The 24,874-nt window shown below is 36.0% G+C and overlaps 1 protein-coding gene across 1 annotated transcript in view; it reads right to left on the bottom strand.

Annotated features, from left to right (window-relative positions):
• LOC131060778 (riboflavin biosynthesis protein PYRD, chloroplastic) overlaps nucleotides 1-13,464 on the bottom strand; it is a 100,203-nt gene extending 86,739 nt beyond the window's left edge. Inside the window, exon 1 of the mRNA XM_057994168.2 lies at nucleotides 12,977-13,464. Within this exon, the coding sequence (XP_057850151.2) occupies nucleotides 12,977-13,393 (417 nt within the window). The 5' untranslated portion in view covers nucleotides 13,394-13,464. The remainder of the gene's footprint in view (nucleotides 1-12,976) is intronic.
• Nucleotides 13,465-24,874: the final 11,410 nt, after the last annotated feature.

Here is a 24,874-nt window from a genome sequence, read left to right as displayed (position 1 = left end):
CTACGGCACCAATCACTGAAGCAACAGATAATATGGGGACGAACACATCATTTCGTTTGATGAAACATTCACAACTTACAACTTAACTTCCACCGGCGACGAGCATTGCAGAGAACTCGAACTTGACCAATCTGCACAGCAACAATACGAGATCGCCCTTCCTATGAGTGCTGATACAAGTCGATATGGCCTGCGTTAGAAGTCGCAGGCCATATCGAACGATCACCAAACAATCACCTTTCAGCCAGTTGAAAGGCGCTCATAGAATGTAACTCCCAGGCCTTGCCTTCACCTAAGACTCGCGCTGGAAGGAATGAGCCGATAATCTGGAACTTATGCCACTCACAGATCAATGATTAAGAAATCCCAATGAATAATAGAAGTCCGATGTCAATAATGAAGTTGTCCAGATCAAGTTGTTGCACCAACAGATAACTTCAATCCTGATCATGCCAAGGCTATGCGATGAAGGTGAAATAATATTAGCAAATCGCAGCTCGTATTCTCCTCACACTGTTTTTCCCTTACTGCCTCTCTGGATGATAATCCAAGTGCGACCCAACAGCAAAAGCTAGCTTCTTATGCCACCCAAGTTAGCTTCTCTAATGATGCTAAAATCATCAAACTTGTGTCTGGTGATGTATGCCAATCAAATAATGAAAAAAAAAAAGTTTGAGTCTTCAAAATACGCCACAGCCGCTTCTCAAACAAATAGAGGGGTCGATCCGGCTCAGACAATGATATCGCCTCCTCAAGAATAAGGATAAAGAATGCCTTTGATCTGATACGAAGTTGCCAATAATGCTCGAAGAAAGAGTATGAATATCCCACTCTCAATACCATGAAAAAAGTATGAATATGTAGCGACAGTGAGAGTCAATTCCGCAACCTCAGTTAATGTAACATAGCTGTGCCAGGCGTTTCTATGGCTTCCACACACCTAGGTTTTCTCCAACAGTGATGTCACCATTAATAAGCCAATCCAAAATACGCCTCAGTGGCCCAACATACAACTTGATATAATTTCTAAAGAATAGGCACAGAATCGAATATGTTCTGATAGACGCTAAGATAGACGCACTAAAAAAAATGAGAACAATAGAGGGTTTGATGCTTAATCAATTCTACTCACGATCTTTCTTAAACCTGGCTTTGATACCATGTTGTTTTTATGATCAGAATTAGATTAAGCAAAGCTCAAACAATATTGAATAATTGACACAGCAAAATACTCTGGGAAAACCCTCCAACATGAGGGAGAAAAACCTAGCAACAAGATCTCTAATTATATTTATCAAATTGCAAGATGTCTTTACAAAATCGCTTCATTCCTTGAAGCTAGATGTATGAAACAATAAGAACTGTTGTAGAAGATATATGAACTATTGTAGAAGAGATTCCATCCAAGGAGAGGAGAATCGATCTCCCCTTATACCCTAGCGAAGATGCCTCTTCTTCAAGGGTCGGCTCCCTTCGAATCAGCATGAATCTTCTCAAGGGTGGCTGACTTTCCCAAGTTGGCCCTTTAATAAAACATATTTTGCTAAACAAAAATGAATCACCCTTTATTAATTATTGGTCAACATAAATATGCAAAGCCGAAAGGCTAATTGCATATTTGATCGTAGTAGGCCAAGGAGTCTCCTGCCGCTACAATCGTCAACAGATCTTTGTAAACGCAAAACAATATAATGGGATTTTAAGGCATAGGCAGGCTCAAAAATGGAAACTGAAACAAAATCAAAAGAAAAAATTCACTATGATTTTACCAAAGGTTTACAACAGTAATGCAGATATATCTAGAGAGATATTCCTAAAAGGAGAACAAACTGATCAAGCTGAGTATAAAGGAAATGGAAAGCTAATAGGAGACATAGAGAACCTTGAGTCAAACATGGGCAAGATGGAAGGGATCATGGGCAAAATAGAAGAGCTCATTGCAAACAAGGTCACTGAATGTGTCCCAAGAACTTTACAGCCCTACATCCTCACCACTATTATGGTCATCAGAGCTTTATGTAGAAGAGCTCATGAGAATGAAAAATAGACTCGATGTTCTAGAAACAAAGAGGATGTATGAAGAGAGTGAGATTAAAATAGTTACAAAGGCCAATTGCAAGTTGGAAAGGGATAATAAAATATTGCAGGAACAAATTTTAAATTTGCAATTTAACATGGAAAGGGGTCAACAAGAATTGGTCACTCTAAAATAGGATTTAGATCAACTAAAAACAACTAAAACAAAAAGCCAAAAATGGAGGGAGGAGAAAACATAATGGAATTAAAGGTGATCCAATCAACATTAGCAAACTTGGAGATAAAAGAGAATCAGTTAAGAGACCAAATAGAAGAGGCCAAATCATGGTCACAAGTGGTAAGTGGATCATTGAGTAATTAGAAAGGAATCATTGAAAAACAAGTCAAAAGGCAACTAAGGGAAGAAAAAGATAAACAAAGCAAGACTACAAACATTATTATTAAAGGTTTCAGAGACTTTGGTAAGAAGGAGAGAACCGACATTCTAACAAGGGACTTCCTTAAAGACAAGTTGAAGTAGACAGAATATATTCAGCAAGCAAACAGAATTGGAAAAAAGATAGATGGAGGAAGAGATAGGCAAGTAAGAGTCACCTTGAGAAACTTAGAGGATAAGAATTGGATTCTAAAAAACAGAGGGTTACTTAGAGGCACACATATTTACCTAAATGAACACTTGACCTTTGAGCAGCAAGAAAAACAAAGGAAAGAATGGGAGAAAGTGAAAACAGCAAGAAATGAGGGAAAGTGGGCATGGTTGAAGAACGGGAAAGCCCAAATCAATGATTGTTTTTCAAACAGTAAATAGGGAATAGGGACCCCACAGGAATACCTACAAGTCGCAAGTTGGAATTGTCGAGGATATCCATGAACAAGAGAACCTGGTTTGGGGCCCATAGCAAAAGAAAAAGATATTATCATTCTTACAAAAACACATGAACATGATGGCTACAAAGTTCCAAATTTTGAAGGATATAAGAAAGTTTCAATTTGGAACAAAGGGAATGAAACAAGCAAAGGTCATGGGGGAGTTAGAGTGCTAATAGATGAGAAGTGCTAGGGAATTGTAGAACTTAAAAAAGAAGACACAAATAAACAATACATATGGCTGCAAATATCAGAAAATGGGGTAACTTCCAGATTGGCTGCTTGCTATTTTGCTCCAAAAAATTCAAAGTTCTATAAGATGAGAAATTTAGACAGTGAAGAAGACCTATATGCCTCACTAAAAAAAATATCTCTATTTTCAGCACACTTGGAGACATAGTATTAATGGGCAACTTTAATGCAAGGACAGCTAATAATCAATATCTTCAACTGAGTAGTGAAATAAAAGGGGAGGACAATCCTTTATGGTTAGAGGAAGGTGGAGATCAATGTTTGGAAAGAACATCTCAAGATGGTAATGGCAATGTGACCCCGTTTGGGGCAGAATTACTAGGGCTTTGTAGTTTGTTTGGCATGGTTATTTGCAATGGTATGAGAGATTGGCCAAGGTTAGGGGGTATCACATGCAAAATTTATAATGGTCAAAGTGTGGTGGACTACGTGATTTGCTCTCAGAGTTTTGTTTCTAGATTGCTCGATTTGATATTGAGGAATGCCCTATTGAGATGAAATCTAACCACTTACCTCTTCTTGTTAAGCAATGCATTTCTCCAATCACAACACAATAAATACGTTCACCACATACCAAAAAAAACCCTTCCCAAGGGTATAATCCTCATAAATCAAGAGAATAGAGAAATCTTCAGTGTTGTTCTTAAGCAACATTTCCATGATTTAAAAAAACAACAGAGGTTAAAGTAACAAATGAGTTGAGTGCCCACATTCACAGCAATTTGTTGATCCCAAAAATTCACAAGGCTTTGAAAGCATGCAAAAGGTCTCACCCCAAGATGGGGGTTGTAAACACTTTTTTAAAAAATCCGTGGTACGATGAAGAGTGATTGCTAAAAGAGAGAGGAATGGACAAAGAATACAAGAAAAAATATGAAAAATTGGTGCAATCTAAAAAACCATATTTTGTAAACGAAAGAAGGAAGGAACTAAACTCTCTTGGGAAACATAATCCTAAAGGTTTTTGGAAGGAACTACAGCAAAAGAAAAAGAAGATTGAAAACTGTACTAAGGAGGTCCAAAGGTTAGAATATGCTAGGCTCCTTTACAACAGGTTCACGAGAAAGACTATCCACACGTTGTTGACACATCAATTGAACTATTCACTATGGATGATATTAAACAAGGAATAAATAATTTAGCGAGTGGTAAGGCACAAGACATAGATGGGTTGCAGGCTGAATTTTTTTAATGGGGGATAGAGACTCTTACTCCTCACATAAAAATAATTTTCAATAATGTCAATTAGGAGTGGACTACCAGTGTGGTTATCCCTTTATTTAAAAGTGGTGATATCAATAATCCATCTAACTACCGCACAATTATGGTCAATCCTATCTTTGGCAAGCTCTTTGGGAGCATGATTGAAAGAAGGATCAGTAGCTGGGTAGAAAAGGAGGGTAAACGGGCAAAAGGACAAGCAGGCTTTAGGTCAAGACACTCTACCATTGATCACTGCATCACCCTTAGACACTTGATTGAAAAAATGCTTATCGCTATTTTGTAGACTTTAAGAAAGCTTTTGACATGGTAACTAGACACAAACTATGGAATAGAATGGAAGAATTAGGCATCCCAAATGTGTATAGAGCAGCTTTTTGTAGGCTGTATGAAAAGGTTAGAGCTAAAATTAGAACAAGTGAAGGTATGTCAGAGTGTTTTGGTAGCGTCATTGGAGTTAAGTACGGCTGCCCTCTATCTCCCACACTTTTTGGGCTATACATTGATAAATTGGAAGCATCGTTAAGCAAGGTAGATGGGGATGGTATTCAATTGGCAGGTTATGTGGTGAAACTAATTTTATATGCTAATGATCTTATCCTAATTTCAAAAACAGCCCATAGGTTAAGAGAACATCTGAAAGCACTAAAACACTTTTGTCAGGAAGTTGGGATGCAAGTGAAGATCACCAAGACCAAAATCATGATTTTCTCATTGAATAGAAAAGATAAACAAATTACCTTTATTTTTTAAGGCAGCCCGCTTGATATAGTGAAAGAATACAAGTATCTTGGGTTTGACTTGCACTATAAACTCAGTTGGGAGACTTGTAGAACAAAAAGGATACAAGGAGGTTGGAAAGCCTCTTATTTACTTCAAAATACGTGCAAAAAAGATAAACTTTGGGGTTGGAAAACCAAGAAAACCCTTTTTGGTTTGCTAGTCCCTCTGGTTGTACTTTATGGATGTGAAGTGTGGAGAAGCAATATGTCAAAATGCAAGTCGGAACCTGGGGGGGAGGATGTAGTACCCCTGCCCTAATCAAATTTTAAAACCCGGTTTGACCTTGGTTGACTTTGGGGAAGCAATATGTCAAAATGCAATTGGAGACAACTAGAAAGAACCCAGAAACATTTAATAACAAGCAATCTCAAAGTCAAAACCATAGTCCCATATGAAATTCTTTTAGCTAAAGCAAGGACTTTTCCATTGGATGCATCGGCGATAACCCGGTTGATAAGTTATTTAAAGAAGGTTGACAACATGGATAACCACTGTTGGCCCAAAATGGTTATGGAGGAGATGCTAAACAGTAGGAAGAAAACTTGGATGAAGTAGAACAACAATTGGATGAACAAGTGGGACATCAATTTGCAAGAGTGTCCTAGAACCAATCGTGAAATAAAAAGCTATGTGATTAAAAAATTTAAAACTGTCATGTGGACAAAACAGATTGGGTGAAAAAAAGCATACTACATCAAAGAGTTTAACCCGACAAAGGATCATGGTGAAGAAACTTATTTAGGTGCAGCTATTAAAGGGAAAGCAAGGTTGTTAGTTGCACAATTGAGGATGGGATCGCATCATCTTAGGTGTGAGACTGGTAGGTAGAAGATACCCAAGGAAACTTGGGAAGAAAGAGCTTTGCATATTTTGCAATAAGGGGGCGGTGGAAACGGAATGGCAATTCATCATGGAATGCACTGCTTATGAGGATATTTGTACTCAATACGGTTGTGAACTAATCAAACATTGCCCCATTGCAAATGGGGACCCCCTACTTTTTAGGCCCTCTCAGTCTTTTGGTTTTTGGGTCTTTTAGCGGCAATCTCGTCAGTCCTTTCAGTTTCCAAATGTTTGGGGGTCAGTTTGATCAAGTCTATTTTTCGTTTGAGCTAATTTGGTTAAGTCTAGGGCTCGTTTTGTCAATCTTAGGGTTTCTACCTTCAGTCCTAGATTATAGGGGTTTCTTTTAGGGTTTTGGAAAAACTGAACGTAGAATTGGAATCAGGACCCTCTAAGAATCTGGCACATGAAATTTAAGCAAATTATGAGCACTTACTATTTTTAGTAAGTTTCACTGCGTCCCGGATTGGCCTAATTTTGCCAAAAATAAAACTTACTATTTTTAGCAGTTTCTATTTTTAGTAAGTGTCCCTGCATCTTGTTTTGCTCTGACTCTAACATTTTGAAACACTTACTATTTTGGGAAAATCTATTTTGGCATGTTTCACACTGAAGACTGAGCATTCATGAAGATCTGTACAAATCCGGAAAACTCAAAAGGCAGACAGAGTGAGCAAAATGGCTAAGTATGGTAATCCATTCTAGAGGTTGAGGGTGCAAAATGTTCTAAGTCTGATAAAAAATCCATTTCAAATCCACAGATGGCATCCTGAATCTGAAGACATCAAAGTTGGCTAGGTCCAGAGGGAGCAAGGGGAAGATGACCAAATTCCTCCATCCCTGAGTTTTAGGCTTAGCGCCCAAATCCTAAAGTGGGCGCCAAAGTGGGGCCTTCTTGGAAATTGCGGAAGTTTGGAAATTCCTTGGCATATGTATTTTAGCACCCTAGTCTGAAGAGGGGCGCCAAAAGGAGGTCCTCATGGAAAAAGCAAATCCACCAAAGTTCCATGCCTAAGCCAAACTAGCACCTAAGGAAGAGCAAAGGGGCACCAAATCCTTATCACCATGGAGAGTTTGAAAAATGTGCAAGTTCCTCCATCAACTAAATCCAGCGCCCAAGGGGAAGTGAAGGCGCCAAGGTTAATTTGCCTTGGAAAACTTCAAAATATGAAAATTCCATGCTCAAGGCAAAATGGTGCCTAAGGCATGACTACAGCGCTAAAGCAAGGGAGGCATGGAAAGACATTGGAATGATGAATTCCATCACCAACATGAAATAGCGCCCAGGTGGAGGATAAGGTGCCAAATAGAGCCAAGCATGGAAAAGTGAAAACAATGAAAAATCCATGACAAGGTGAAAATTCTGCCCCAGTCCTGGCAAGGGCGCCAGAACTAGGTTGTCTTGGAAAATGATGGAAGTATGGATTCCTTGGCCATAGACAAATAGCACCCAAACACCAGGAGGGGTGCCAAATCCATTATATCATGGAAAATGAGAAAAATTAAGATTTCCCTCTCCAAGGCAATTGAAAGCTTAGAACAAGCAAAGGGGCACCAAAATGAATTCATCAAGGGTTCCTTCACAAAGTGAATTCCACGCCAAAGTTTGAAAATTCAGGAAATTTTCCAAGGCATGAAGATCTAGGGGTCGGGAATGGAGTGAAAAGCAAGAAATCCCCTCGAGAAAATTTAAAAATTTCCATTTTTAGGCACCAAATCTCATCAAAATTCAAATTTTTTTGCAGATTTGGATTCGTAGGAGGATTTTCTCTCTCCTAAGCCAAAACCCTAAATTTGTGGAAAATCCCTAAAAAATAGGAGATGATTGAAAAACATTGAAAACCTCCTCCAAAATAAGGAAAGTTGAAAAGACTTCAAGAAAATGCTTCCAAAGTCAAAGATTCTCTCTCCTGAAGTTTTCTCTCTCCAAATGGCAGTTAGGTTAGCGCATGTTGAGTCAATGGAGCATCTTTTTGCATGCAGTCATCGCGTGAAGGCATAGTGGCGCACTCATTGCTAGAATATTTGACCATGGTAGCGACTAATTCATTGCATGGCAGTTGTCGTACTTAATGCAATGGTGGACATTTATGACAACATGGCAATTTCGCATGTAGAACATTCAATGCATGTGGGTGAATTTGATAAAGGTGGTGTATTTAATGCACAAATGGATGCTATTTTGGGTATTTTTGAATTAATTGTATATGGGCTTTATGGGTATTAATTGTTGATTCCCACCTTGTCGCATCTTGAGTGGGGAATATTATAGGGTGAAACCCTAATTAGGGTTTGCATGTTCTCATGGCTCAAAGCCTATATAAAGAGTTGACCCCCCTCATTTGAAAGGGAGGAAGACTTGTATGAAATTGTTGCAATAAGTTTTTGAGATAATAATAGTGAAACAATGTTCTCTGATGGTGTCCACTTAAGTTATTTTTCAAAACTTGCATGGTCTCACCTTCCTCACTTAGAGTAGAATTTTATTCTTAGTTGTTAGATGAAGTGCTTTGATTTCAATGAAGAATGTAATGGTGTTGGATGAATTTCCATGGTTCATACTTTTTGCATCTTGTTGATTATAAGATGCAGTGCAAAGTTAGCCTGAACCCCCAAATTTATGCTAAGTTCGATTGTGAATAGTCGTTTGGATTGCACCGTGTTGGGTATTCAAATGCACTTTCTCATTGTGAAAATCCTTCAACATCCTCAGAAGATTGCACCGGTTCTTGCGGAGTTGTAGTTAATCTTGGCGAAGCAAATCTTGGTTTATTTGGAATTTGTCCACTAAAGCATTATCTATTGATATCACTACCCTTAGGAGTAGATTTAGATCCTTCTAACCCTTTCCCCTTTATTTTCAATTCATTTTAGTTCGTTTGAAAGAATTGCCATATCCGATGATAACGTTTCATGCCACAACAAAGAAGTGAAAGAACAATCCAAACGTAAGGCCCCTTGGATTACCAGCAATCACATCAGCCAACTGAGTCACGTCCATAGCATAAAGGAACCTTGGAGTCGATTGTTTGAACTTCTTGCAATCTTAGCATGCAATTGCTCTTTGGTCAAGAGAAAGGTGACCGTTGGTAACTTTATTTTGTGTTAGACGTTGTCATAAATAACACGTCAACAAGTACGAAAATAGTTTAATGGTTGACAATATGTACCAGTTATTTGAGGAAGATAAGATTAACCAAATGGCTAGCCTTCTAGTCAAAATTAAAAGTAGGAGATCTGACTTGGAAAAGAATATGAAGACAAATTAAGTATTTATCTTGGTTCCATAGACTATTTAGTCTCATAGACGTTATTAAAATATTTCATTCATTCATTGGTAGTCTTCTAATTTTTCTCAAAACCAAGACCAGTCTTGATGAATGGTGACCTTTGGGCATTGATAATGTCCTCTGGTATTCTAGTGCTCTTTTCAAACTTCATGCTTTGCTCAACTGGATAGTTGCCTTTTCTAGTTCCTTTCTCAAGGAAACAATTTCAGATTCAAGCCTTTCGCAGTCTTTTGCCTTTATTTCTAGCTGAAATCTCACTTCCCCTTCTATCCTTTTTTCCTCTTCAAGTTGAATCTTTAGGCTGATAATAGTCTTTTCCGCTTCTCAAGACTTTGCAACACTTTTTCTTTTGAATCACAATCCTCTTCTTCATATTTCTATAGCTACAGCTTTTGCTTCAAATTATTTTTCTAAGCTTCTTGATTTCGCTCAAGGCACAAATGAGTTCTTCAAGATCCACTTCTCCATCCATTTAGACAATTTCTTCCTCTTATGAGTCCATCTTCTCCTTTCCTTTGTCTTCATCTTCCAAGGTGCCGCTCTTTGTTTCTATTGCCATGAAGGGAGTTTCTTCTCTATCACTGTTGTAGATGCTTTCATCACTCTCTTTGGATGAGCTACTATCTTCTTTGGAGTACAATCTCTTCTTGTGCTTACGAAAGTTTTTCTTCCTCCCATGTTTATTTTTTTATAGCTCTTTTTGTATTGATGATGTTTCCTTTCCTTCTTTATGTCATAGTCATCTTCATTGTCACTATTATCATCTTCTAACTATGGACACTTAGCAGCAAAATGACCTATTTTATCAGAATTAAAAAAATTTAGGGATAACTTACCTTTGTATTTGTTGGATCCTTTATTGAGCTTTCTCACAAAATGGGCTTCCTTAGCATCAAATCGTCACTGGAGCTATCACTTGGTGAGGCTCTCTATTCTTCATCTTCTTTAAGGCTTTAAGGTCACTTCACAATTCGATGACTTCTCCTTTTCAATCCTCATCTCATATGTCGTGAGGATCCCATGTAACTTGTCCATAGTTAATTTTTTGATCCTTTGTTTCTTCAATGTTAAAAAACTTTGCATCAAATCTCAATTAGCACCTTTTGCATGATTATAGAGTCTTCAATCTTTACACCAAGTCCACAAATGGTGTTGATGATTTCATCCATGCGAAAGAGATAGGCTGCAATGTTCTTCTCATCCTTCATCTTCAAGCTCTCGAATTGTCTTCTATGGGTTTTGAGCTCGGCCTTCTTAACTTTGTCGTCGCCTTCATAGATGTTCTTAAGTTTGCCCCAAATTCCCTTCGCCAAGTCACAATGCATTACTTTGACAAACTCTGATTCAGATAGACCACATAAAATGGCATTCATCACTTTTGCATTATTTTTGCTAGCCTTCTTTCTTCAAGATCCGTTGGTGGGGTTGATGGAGCTACATAGCCACTTACTACTGATTGTCAAATGTCAAAGTCAAGAGCCATTAGATAAGTCCGCATCCTTATGCTCCAAAATACATAGTTTGTTCCATCAAACAATGGGACTTTTGAAGAGAAACCTTCTTGACTCACCAAGTGTGCTTTCAAGATCTACCTTCTAGCGATTAAACTAGCTCTAATACCAATTGATGAGCACACACACTAATACTAAGAGGGAGCTTTTACTTATTTTTAAATTCAATAGCCATGAAAAAGAAATCACACAAGATCAACCAACTAAAGATCACAATATTTACATGGAAATCCTTTCAGGAGAAAACCACAAAGAAATGACTACTTGGATCTAATGTCTAAATCCAGCCAACAATAAATTTCTCTTTACAAATATTTGTAGGTACCAACCTACTAGAGACGCCAATCCCCACCACTAAGCACCAACTTAGCAAGAGACACCAATCTCTTCTATTAGGAAGCACCAACCTCCAAATGAACAAAACTCTCATCTTCTTAAATATTGCTTCTTCAAAGCATGATAATCATATCAATCTCCTCCATAAAATCTGCTTGTGGATACGCTCATAAATCTTCTTTAAATCTGCTCATAAATCTCCTTAAATCTTCTAATGAATCTCCTTTAAATCTGTTCATAATTCTACTTCAAATCTGCTCATAATTTTACTTCAAATCTGCTTTAAATTAGGAAGATATTTCTTTAAAATGCTTGCCTTATTCTTCCCCCACACAAATGACCTCTTCACCCAAGAGGGCTGAGTCATTGAAAGGGGTCAGCCACATATGAGGATAAATAAATTTGTCTTATTTCTCCAAGAGGGGCGATCATGCTAAGGAGGTCGGCCCATTTTTATGCAATAAATTTACTTTTTGATTCCTCCAAAAGGGGCAGTCTAACATGCTTGGTCAGCAGCCCAAAAGAGCCCTCAAAAATAATAGTTTTATTTTAACTTTCATAAGATTTGAGTGCCAAAGTCCATGAGGGGCGATCAGCAATATGGGCATCAGAAACATAGCATTAAACCACCATGGAGGTCAGTCAAAATCCACATAAATCATGGCAAAGATATCATTTGTATTGATCCTTCTTGGACATTAGCAATATGATGGTAGCAGTCATGTTCAAGTCTCCTTTGACATCAATGACAATAATATTTCTAACACAGCAATAATTCAATATTGCAAACCCTTGGAAATCAAACTTAAAATTCCAAACAACAAATTCAAACCCTAATAATGCTGGTATGCATCCTCAAATGCAACATAAACAACATATCTGAATAGTATGTGTCAAAATACATCAAATATGATTGTTGATTTACGACTGATTACACGTGAATAGCAGATAATAAAACCCTAGAATACAAAATGTGTTCAGATTTGATCTGTGATAACAAATTTCAGAGCATTAGCAACTCTTACAAGTGCATTGCTTCAACAAAACAGTATATTTTGCAAATTATCAACAAACCAGCAACTCGCAATTTATTCAGAATTACCAGCAATTTTCAATGATGTAAATGATCAATTTTCAACATACAAACATAATCTGCATACTATATGGATGGCAGATCCACTAATGCAGAGTGAGAAAAAACTAGTATGGCAGCTAGGGCTCAAAAGAATAGCTGCAATCCAATGATACACGGCTACAACTAGCTGTCGTAGCTGGAAAAGGGGTGGCGAAGCAGATATTAAAGTGGAAATTGTGGCACAGTGCCTGATACCAATGAAACTCCTTCAAAAATTCCAACAAATACTTGTCGATCTGCTTCTCTAGGGCTGCAAATACAAATGAAATTATTCGCTTACAAATATCAATTGAAAGTGAAACAACAGAAAATAATAAACCCAAATGCAATCCTTACAAAGAATCACTTCAAATAGAATCACCTTAAAAAAAAATGAGGGTTTTCATCCCCAAGTCCAACTATGGTAAACCAAAAGGGCTTTTGTCCTGCGGATCTCCAACACCAAGGGTTTTCGTCCTTGAATGCTTCAAACTCCAAAGTGGATACCTAAATTCTAAATTTTAAATTTTAAATATTATCCTGGACTGATCTGGAATTCTAAATTTTAAATTTTATTAGCCACCTTCCAAGCTGCAAGCCGATATACGGTTAGCTATCCGGTCGCAGGCATTATTGATTACTTGTTTTAGATATCCATTTGTGCATTTAGCCTCTGAAATATAACCTAAACCGAAGGACAGAATATGACAGAGATAGCATACCTCAGCATGAGGTTCTCCTGCTTTTGGATGGAATCCTTGACCCACAATTTGTCCATCTTTGACAATCACACAACCAACCATGGGATTAGGAGAGGTGTAGCCCAGTGCCTTCCTTGCAATACTTACACACATTCTCACGTATTGAGCATCCTCTTTTGTGGCTCCTTGTGGGAGAGGTGCAACTGTAAACCCACCACTTCTAGCGCACCCACAAGTTCCCTTTCTTAAATTTCTGCTCACAACTTTAGCACACTTAGAGATATCCAGCTCCCCAAAGAGTCTGGATTTGCAACATCTCGGGTTGAATGACAATCGCAGGGCACCAAAATTGAAGTGTCCTCCTGCTATAATGGAATGCCTTGCTCTTGTTGGGTAACTTGTATCATTATTTACAGGCCTGAGAATGCAGAAATCCATTCGCAATCGGTTTACTGTAAAACTATTTTCCCGAAGGCGTCATTTGCTTCGTTATATTGTGGAGTAGCAGTTTTAGAGTCCTTTTTATTATTATTAGTTCTCAAGGATTCATTCAATTAGTTTAGTCAATTAGAATTAAAAAAATTTGAATAAAAAAATTTGAATAAAAAAATTTAATTTTTATTTTAATAATTATAAAAATGGTATTTATCTGTATTTCTATTGATAATAGTAATTCTAAAATTTAATTTTTTAAAAAAGAAATACAATTTTTTTATTCATTGAGTGCATTAATTAACCCCTCTTGCAATCATAATTTAACCCTTCTTGCAACCATAATTAAAAGGCCTACATATGAGCCAATATATCATGGAAAGCCAAAATCTTCATTGTTCAATTAAGAACTAATTTCTTTGTTTTAGTTGTACATTTTATCATGTATAAGTCCATAATAGGATTAGAATAAATTAGATTTATAAATGAAAAATGCCATTTTACACTTTAAATTATATCAAGAAGGAAAAGATTCCATTAATTTATAAAAATGAATTTTATTTCTTTAATAAATGGTATGTGGACAATGGTTAAAGTTATGATGTGATAAAAGGAAGTTTTATTTTCATACAAATATTGTATCATATGTCTATTTTAAAATAATAAAAAATTTGATAAAAGAAAAATAAAAAATAATAATAAAAGAAAAATAAATTTAATTATTATTTTCAAACTAATGCAATGATAAGAATAATATAGTGATTAATCTAGAAGTGTAATATGATTAAAATGTAATAAGAGTAATTAATTAAATGGTCCATAAATATTAATTGTAATTATTGTATTAAGATAAAAAAAATTTAAAAATATATCAAATAAAATTAAAAGTCAGCATGATTTATTTATTTCTTTGATTTTACAAAAATAATATTTTTAGGGTTTAGTTTGAGCATTATAATTTTTATTTTATTTTTTCATGTTTTACTTTTTATTTTTTAAATTAATCTTATTTTGTAAAGTTAAAATTTATTTATATTGATATCGGATGTTTTATTTATTTGTATTTGATATAATTTAAGAGTACAAACTTAATTTGATTAAAAATAAACTTTTTTAGAAAGAGAGTTTTTAATGAAATATATCATATGTTTTTAGCTTAGAAAGATATAGTTAAAAATAAATAAATAAAATCATATTGTATGTAATGACAATCCAAAATCAAACTCTTATTAATTTATTTATTTTTTGATCGATAATATTAGTATTTTATTAATGTTAAAGGAAAGTTTACAATTAACTACCAAACCATCCATCAAAGGACATGCAGAAACCTAGCCTACAGAAAGCAAAACCACCAAACCACCTATGCAGCCACCACCCCCAAACCATGTATAGTTTCAGCGAGCATACAAAAATCACTCGATACATCATCCCCACATAATAGAACATACAGGAGATAAAAAGTTTTTCAGTCGAAACCAAAGAACAAAATAGGGACTAACCCCACAGACTGAGAATACCAAAACATTAGCAAGCAAAAGGCAAACCATTAGAAAATACCCAAAGGGAGATCTAGGGTTCATTCACCCATTTCCTTTTCCTCGATCGACGACCCCAATCTTCTAACTCACACGCCTCCTCTACAGCTTGTTGTAGAACAACTTCAATCTCCATCAAGTCCATGAACACCTTCAGGGCTTTCCAAACAATGTGGGTGTTAGGACCTGGAGGCAACTGAGAGGGGGGTTGGGGGGTGAATCAATTGTCTATTACTTTCAACCCAATTATAACTTAATCAAACTTGATACATAATATCAGTAAACCAAACTTAATGTCGATAAACAGATTAACAATTGATATCAATACCGATGAAACTTAACATAAGGAAACAGAAAGAGAAACAACATCAACAACACATCACATAAAGATTTGTACGTGGAAACCCTGTAAGGGGAAAAACCACAGTGGGAAACCTTACACGCAATCAGATGATACTACTCTAGATAGTATGTGTATACAAATGGGGTCTACACATGCAGAAAGGCCAACCGCCTAGAGCTCATTGTTCAATCACAAAATAGGAATCACACTGACTACAATTGGATGATTAAATCCAATGATAATGTACTGCTCAAAGTAGCATCTCCAATGTTGGATTTAGTATCGGTTGAGCTCTGATTATCTCCTTCTCTATGGTCTGCTCATATGATCTTCAATATTCGCACATACCATGTTACAATACCATAACCATATACCTTCTACTTATTTTCTCACTTACATCATCTCACAAATGAGATCTTACATATATACCAAAACCTAAGACCAAATGTGTAGGTCGGTTCACTAAGGATATTACAATAAAATCAATTACAAGTCAAGATGTGATGCATCATGTTGGCTCAACACATTTACAACAATATCCAATTAATTAAATCATCTCCATAACATGTCATTGTCTACCCCAACTATAATGACAATAATAATACCTCTAATTGAAATCTCAATCCAAAGTTTGGACATTCATATGGAAGAGTTTACTATTCTCATGGCTGGTGTTCATTTAATTGTCAATCCAGGAACGTAAAACTTGAAATGGGTCTGCAATATATATGCACTAAGCTCCTTATATGATTATTCTTAATTACTGTAGGAAAGGTAGGAATGGAAATCATAAAAGGCTAAATGAAAGCTTTTACAAAACTCTGCTGAAATGATCTAATGAAAATAATAGGAATCACACCATTCTGCCTTGGCTGTAGGAACAGTCAAAGGATCTATTTCCAAACTTCTACTGCAACTAAGTAAAAACTAACTTCAATAATCATAAACATAGGATCACTCACCAAGTGGGCCCCCTTGGATGAGTGATATCAAACTCTCAGCAAAGAACTATTAATAGATCAGAATAACATATTTTTATTCATTTCTTCCTGAAAGATGATTACATATTCTAAAAGAGAAAAATTCAGAATGCGTGACAAAAACTCTGCTCAATCCCTTTCCATTTTGTGTAACTCTCAGAAAAGAAGGAAGAGCTTATTATAAAGAAAAGATAAACTACAATGGACAACTCCAGTTACGCCCAGAAGAAGAGGCGGATAGCTTGCAAATGAAGGGGATAACAGAGAGCTTGGCTGCAAGAACTGTGGATCTGAAACCAAACCAAAGTCTTTGCACGCCAAAGCGATATTTTTCAAATTAAATATGCACCGGAGTTAAACTCCCATGGTGAAGTACAATTGCTCCGATTATGTCATAGATTGTGCTCGCTTGAATCTCCTTCAGTTTGACCTCCAGCTATCTGAACGTGATTCTCCAGTCCTTAGGTGCGAAAGAAAATTCTCCACTGCAGCATCAATTATTATCTGCACTAAAACAGAAACAACATACAAGGACATGCATATGAATCTTACTTAACTAATACATTCATTAACTCACATATGAAATCATTCTAAATAATCTGCATATCACAAGGACAAACCATTTGGCTGCAAGAATTAACCGACAAAGTTCAAACATGATTTCTTAAGTTTAGTTTTAAAACATGGATTACATATAGTCAATTCACAATATTTTACTATCACAATGCAACCCAAAAGATACCAAAAACCTAAGAGTCCTAATAAAAAAACATGTCAATACATCGACTTATCATGCCCCCCAACTTTAAGGGTTTGCTGCTCCTGCAGCAAAAGGAAAATTTCTGATTTTTGCTGAAACTCTGAAATCACCAACAGTGTCCTATCCGGTTCCCTTGGAAGGCAAATTCCAATAAAATCCTTTCATTTTCTCGAACCTGGACCATCTAGCTATTTCTTCCACATCTACATCATAATTCTGTTCTATTGGTTGGCATGCCAAAAGTGGCCACATAAGGATAGGAGGCTGAAAGATTAATGGCAACCAATTATTGGATTTCTCCCTGCCTAGCTGTATGTACTTGGAGGCTCTCTGTATAGCTGCATGAAAATTCTGTAATGAGTAGGGTTCTCCCAGTTTTAAATGATCTGGTAGATGATTCCAGCGTTGAGTTAGTCCTTCTAGTGCTATTGTCCTGTGGGTCTGAACCAATTGCTCATACGCTTGATAGACTTCCTCTCTCATTGGAAGTACTATCTTACTAACATCATCTCTTATTAGCAAATTTTGTCAATCATAATACAGAACCCTGGGTGCTTCTGATTCCCTCCTCAATGGCAATGGACAGTTAAGTTCCAATTTTTCAAACTCCCTGGCTTGTGGTCCTATAATCATTTTATTTTGTATCCAAGATATTAGAGCTCTGAGATGGATATCCCCAATGTACAACAAAGGATTTCATTCTTTGTCCTGGGGTACAACATAATTATGTAAATATAATTCACATAACAGATTCCTTACAGAATGTGGAGAGGTTTGATAAGCATGATAGAATTCCTCAGGTGTTTCCAAAGATGGATTAAGATCCCTTACAATGGGGTTTAATCTGAAATTCAGATACCATTCTTTCAAGTGCACTGCATAAATTCTTGGGGGAGCCCTACACTGCATTATCTCAAGAACCATACCAGAAATCTCTTCTACCTTAGTCTCTAATTCTTTAATTCTATTATCTTTCTTCTCAATCTCTTTTTGTTGCTTATTAATTATCCCTTGCAACCTATCCTTCTCTATTTCCCATTGCCTAAAGAATGTTAAAGCAATTGATAAACTAGTTAGGGATGAAGGAGTTCTTATAGGTCCTACCTTAGACCGTGGGATTTCTTCAATAACTTCCTCATTCTGGATTGGCATATCTCCCACATTTTCTTCAGGTTGTTGTGGAACATCCTCAATAATCTCCTCACATTGCAATGCCACTGAAGCCAAATTTGCAAGCTTATCCATTACAATTTCTTCTTGAATTTATTCTCCTGCAGGATTCTCTTGAATTTCCTCTTCTACAGGGTTCTCTTGAATTTCCTTCTTTGTAGGGTTTTCTTGAATTTCCTTCTCTGCAGCATCTTCTTCTTCCAAAGTTTCTACTGCAATCACCTTTACTGGATTACTCACTAGTTGAGTCTTTTGTGTCCTCCTTGTTCTCCTCACATACACTTTTGAAACAGACACAGGAGTTTTTGTTTTTGTTCAACGCCTCTTGGCTACAGGAGGGATATGCATTTCCTGCGGCCGGATAACAAATTCTTCATCTGACTCCTCCTTTTCCAATTCTTTTCCTTCCCTTTGCAAAATAGGTGAACCTCCTTGAAGAGAGGTAGAGGGTTGTCCTTCGATTGACTCTACTTCAATATTTTCTTCTGAAGTAATTGCAGCTCCTTCAGCAACTAGCAAACCCTCATCTTCACCAGAAAGGTCTTTTGCAACTATCTCTTCTTGAACCGGCAAATTATTTTCAATAGGGGCTTCATCTACCCTAAATTGCAGAATATCCTCAAACACACCCCATTCCATCTGTGAAACATCTCTCAGGGACCGTTGTACCAGCAACTTCACCAGACCATGATGGTTAACAAAGCGATTTCCATATTTTTTAGTCTCCTTAGCACTTATAGAAATGAGATGATACAAGAAATTTGGGACATTAACTCGCCGGTCATGACACAGATGACTAAGTAACTTGAAGTGAGGTGAATGGAGATTTGAATACCGTCCTTCACAGGTAATATATTCCATAATATATAGAGCTACCTGAGGCCAATGTGCTGGCAAAGAAACCCTTCTAGTCCCTTGCCTATCCACCATTAAGGGTCTGTCAGTAGGAATTATGAACTCTGCCCTGGCACTCCTTGCATCCTTCAATTCTGGAAAGAGTTCTCCTTTCTGCAGCAACCCTGCGACCTCTACAATTCGTTGCTCTGTAGCAATTAACCTCAACCCCTTAACTGTAGCTTCTCCTTCGTCAAAAGAATGCATAAATTCTGCAGCTATTTCGTCATTGAAATCCCTGATTCTCAAGAAATAATCCAGCTAGCCGTGGTTTTGGAAATAATGCACATAGACAACATCCTGCAGCAACCCTTCATGGACAGTTGGTTCATGGCGAATCAGATCACCACCCATCTTTTACTCTGATACTTCCGCAACTTCACCAAAATGTTTGACAGATTCACAAAAGCTAAAATCTACATATCTTAAATTTGGCGGCAGAACTTATTATTCACTTGCGTGAAATAATAATCATCATAAGTAATGTCAGTTAGGAAATCAGTTCGGGATAATAAATCTTACTAGGAAAAAGGACCATAAAGTACCCCCCCAACTTAACCTAGCACGTGTCCACACAGGTTGACGAGATTTTGGGTTTGGAGCAAATTAAAACAAAATTAAAATCATAATGATCTAATAAATGCATAATTAAAATAAAGTACAATATACACATACCTACAATTGGGCGAAAATGATGGTGAAATGAAATGAAGTGACAGGTAAGAAAGTGGGATGGAGTGTAGTGGATGGAACTTTATGTACGGAGAATAATATTCCTCTTGGAAATATTTTATTATGATACGGTAAATAAGTTCACTGCAGAGGCTGCAGAAATATCACCTTTATCAACACGCTCGAATGCAACAGGAAGCTCATGAATTGATATCGAAGCATTGACAGTTGCTGCAGGAACCTTGCTAGTTGCTGTAGGAACTTGTATTTCATTTTGAGGAGCAAACTGCTACAGGAATTCTTCTGTAGTAGCTGGCTTGTGATAAAGTTGTAGTCGGTGTCCATTCACCAAGAGTTTAAATCGAACAGGATCTATTGTGGACAACCGAACTGCTCCATTGTGAAAAACTTCTTCTACCTCATAAGGATCCAACCACCTTGTTTGGAGTTTTCCCATAGCATCCTTATATCTGGAATCATACAAGAGTGCCCAATCACCGATTTTGAATTTCTTTTCTCTGATATATTTATCATGCCATCTAGCTCTTTGGTTTTGAATCAACTTTGTCTGTTGAACAACTATCTTTCTCCATTCGTCAAGAGCATTTAACTGTTGAATGCATTCCTTCTGTGTTGCAGACAATGTCATATTCAGTTGTAGAGCTGTTCTCAAGGTTTTATGCTCAAATTCAATAGGCATCATTGTTGTTTTGCCATAAACCATCTCAAAAGGTATGAATCCAATTGGTGTTTTTCATGTTGTTCTATATGCCCAAATTGCCTCTGAAAGCCAATTAGACCAATCTTTCTTGTGGATAGACATTGTTTTTGTAAGAATAGCCTCAAGCTCTCTATTGGTAACTTCTACTTGGCCATTAGACTATGGATGATATGGAGTAGATTTCTTGTGTCTTATATTGTATTCATTGACCAAAGCTTTTATCAATGTCGATGTAAATTGAGGTCCCTTATCTGAGACAAATTCCCTGGGTACTCCATACCTTGTAAATATTTCTTCATAGAGAAATTCAGCTACCTTATTATCTCTTGCATGTTGCATAGCCCTAGCTTCCACCCATTTTGTCACATAGTTTGTACATACCAAAATATAAGATTTGCCATTAGAAGGTGGATCAATGGGGCCAACAAAATATAATCCCCATTTGTCAAATGGTGTAACAAATATTTGAGGATATAGTGGCATCTCATCAAATTTTGTAGGTCTTCCCATTCGTTGACATCTGTCACACTTCCTTGTGTACTGAGCTGCATCCTTGTGTATTGTAGGCCAATAATAACCAGTATTGAGTATTTTCAGTGCTGTCCTTTTGGCAGCAAAATGACCTCCACATGGCTCATCATGACATGCATGCAAGATGTCATATGTTTCATACTCTCTGACACATCTTCACATGACTTGATCAGGTCCAGTATAAAATAGACAATCAACAATCCATGAAAAGTAAAAACTTTTTTTAACTAGAAACCTTCTTTCCTTAGGAGAAAAAGAAATTGGCATCTTAGCTGCAGCTAAATAGTTGGCAATATCAGCATACCAAGGAGTATGAGCCTGTATGAGAAACAAATGCTCATCTGAAAAAGTGTCATCTATCGTCGTAGAGTCTTCCTGCAATTGAAGACGTGAAAGATATTCTGCAACAACATTAGACTTCCTTGGCTTATCAACAATTGTGATATCAAATTCCTGCATCAACAATAACCAGCGAGACAGTCTACCGGTGATGGATGGCTTATTCATGAGATATCTAATTGCAGTATGATATGTATGCACAAATATGGGATGTAATGCCCCGCCAAGAAACCCCTAAGGGTTTAAGTTAAAAACACTCAAATAGAGTGTAATTTTTTTTTTTTAAATAATAATTAAGAGCGTTAATGAAAAGTTACAACATTAAGATAGTTTGAAGTTAACTCAGTTCATAATTAGACACAACATTAAGATACATTGGAGTTATCTGACAACTTAGATATCACAGCGGAAGGCTAAAACGATCCTAAGGAGTTTCCCAACGCGATTACATAACCTCACACCTAACTCAACTTGCGTCATTAGATCCATTAAACTGGATATTTAAATTACGAGATAATGCATAGATCTTGATTAAATATGTGCTCAATGGTTTGACACCTTATAACTTTAGGAAGCGTTCATTTACCTTGGTTGGTTAGGAGGCCATCGAGAGGTTAATTACCCAATGCACTTTAATTCATAATTTCATTAGGAGGCCTCCCAATAGGTTCAAGCGTTTTAAATATAACAAAGTTCGTTCATTAGGGTTTTAAGATAACCATCCACACTTGACATCATCCTTTAATGCTATAAATATGCTTAACGAGATTCATTCATATAGGGTTAAACTACGGTTAATAGAATGCAGATTCCTTCATTTGATTTTATTATATTCACCCACATTTGATATCTTTCTTATATATTAAAAGCATGGTTAATAAAAAAAAATTCATTCCTTAAGGATTAACTACAGTTAGTAGAGTGAGATCCCTTCATTCGATTTCATGTATAGCCAACTAATGAGTTGTAGTTCTTATTTGAAAGATAAAATGTGAGTAGCCATAGAATTCATTCGAAGTTTTGATAAAGCAAATAAATAGACTAATTCTATTAGGGTGGATATGCATTAGGACACACAAGTGCATCCTTTAACTTAAGATATTGTTAGCTAGATGTTATTCATCATTTCAAGGTTTGAATAATAAGATCATAGTGACATCCTTCTATTAGGATTAAAATACAATTATCTGATTTCATATCACTCTTTTTTTTTTTCTTTTTGTTAAATGAAGTTAATATGCGAGAGATGCTTTTACTAAGATTTAATGTATAAACAACAAATCAATTATTTTCCCATTTTAGATCAATTTTAGCAATCATGAGGGATTCCTTTTTATAAGGATTAAAATATGGACATCTAATTGAGTTCACCCAATTATAAAATTAATCTGGTGAGGATTATTGGTTATAATTGCAACATAAATGACTAATTATATTCATCCATTGTAGTGGAAGATCATTAACATAGCGTTGCTCATTTAAGAAGATAAAAGTAATTTTCCTACTTGTTGATCATCCTTTATATTCCAACTTAGAGATTATAACATTAATTCTATCTTCATTTCCCTTACTCATTTATTCAATTTACATGCTTAATAACAAGTTAATCCAATGATGTATTCTAGCAAGATTCTTTCCACTATTACAATTTAAATTATCGTATTTTAAATACTCTGCCATAATCATAATTTTCATTGTCTTATGAATCTGATTTACTACATTCCTCAAGATGTCTGATTTTGTGCATTTGATTTAAATTCGTTAATTTTCCATCATACACTTATGCAAGAATACAACCATTCATGATAATTTAAAGCATAAAACAAAGTAAGCTAAAAGAACATCGCACAACACAGATATGATCTCGGAGTTCACCCCTAAAGGGCTACATCTCCGGGTCTGCTCAACTGCAAGACCCCTCTGGCATTTAATATAGTTAAGGTTACATATTTACATGTCTTTACAATCTTGCCTTTTAGGCGATCACCACCATACTACAAATGACCATTTCGGTCAGTAAATACATCTCTACAAGATTTCCAACTAAGTTCACATAAATGTAAGCATTCTCGTTCGGGTATTTTACTTAATCCTTAGATAAACATCACTGACATGTTGGTCTAGAACTGTGCACTAGTACCCCCCCCCCCCCCCCCCCCCCAACGATTTATAAATCCCTTGCATATATATAAAACAAGTATATGTGAATCTCAATTATATCTATCCGATTAGAATTATCGTCTGAACACTAAGGGTTAATTCACGGACTGTATTCGTTACGAAGGGACCAAGAAGCCACATATAATTAATATTATATGTTGATATAAGAAATTCCTAAAATATCATTTATTAAATATCCACATTTAACCATAGTTTATAATTAGTAATTATTATTGCCAGTTATACAAATCAGAGTGTGGCAAAAACATATATCTCTATATGAGTTATCGAATTTTCAATATTCTAAATTCCATATATTATTTATTACTCAACTTAAATCATATTAAATAAATAAGGAAGAAAGGTCTAAATTTAAATAATAATAAAAAACTCCATATAAAGTCAATATAATTTCTTCCCCCTTTTTTTTTAAATTTATTTATTAACATATCCTAAATTTATTGTTTTATTGTTTTCTTTTGTTTAAAACAATAAAAAAAATAAAAACTAATTAATAAATAAAATTTAAAAAAAAAATAAACACAATGAAACTGGGGTTACCCACGTGGAACACCACGTGGGCCCCCTTGGTAGCCACGCTACCATTGGTAGCGCTGCTACCAAATGGTAGCAGGCCGCTACCCTTGGTAGCGCTGCTACCATTTGGTAGCAGTTCTACCAGTGGTAGCGCTGCTACCAGCTAGTAGCAGTAGCTACCGTGGTAGCCATTATCTCTCCCAGCGATGGGGGGGTAATAAAATGTCCTTTTTTTTTAATATTTTTTTTTTTTTTTCATTTTATTTTATTTCGTTTTTAACAGAAATCTCTGGTAAAAATAACAAAACCCAGACCCAGTCCCTAAACTGCCAGAATGCAGTTCAAAATTTGCTATATACATATATATATATATATATATATATTTATATATTTATGTAAGCATTTCAAAAGGATGAATGACTCATCAAACACACAGTTTGGAAACACTATTTTGCAATATTTTCCAGCAAACCCTCTTTTTTTTTAAAACAAACACAGTCACAGCCATTTCTCTTTTTTTTTGTTTCTTTTTTAGAATAACCAAAATATCAAAATGGGGGAAGATTTCCAAATAACAGTTCATGGTTTTCCTTCAAACACACAAAACAGTTTCAAAGTCTCTTAGATAGGTAAGATTTACTAACTCATAAGGCAAAAATCTTGATCCAATGTCCACCATGATTTCAAACTAGAACTCAGATTTTCAAGAGAGAAACAAACACATTTCTTTTTGGTTTTAAATGCAATACAAGATACACAAGAGACCTACCTCCCATTAGCATTCTTGGCATGAATTTGAGGAAGAGCTCCACCTGCAACTCCAAGCAAGAAAGAAAAAACTC

The sequence above is a fragment of the Cryptomeria japonica genome, chromosome 10 (genome assembly GCF_030272615.1).
Source record: "Cryptomeria japonica chromosome 10, Sugi_1.0, whole genome shotgun sequence".
Classification (NCBI taxonomy): domain Eukaryota; kingdom Viridiplantae; phylum Streptophyta; class Pinopsida; order Cupressales; family Cupressaceae; genus Cryptomeria; species Cryptomeria japonica.
Note: the sequence above shows the minus strand (reverse complement) of the source record. Positions and strands in the feature narration are given on the sequence as shown.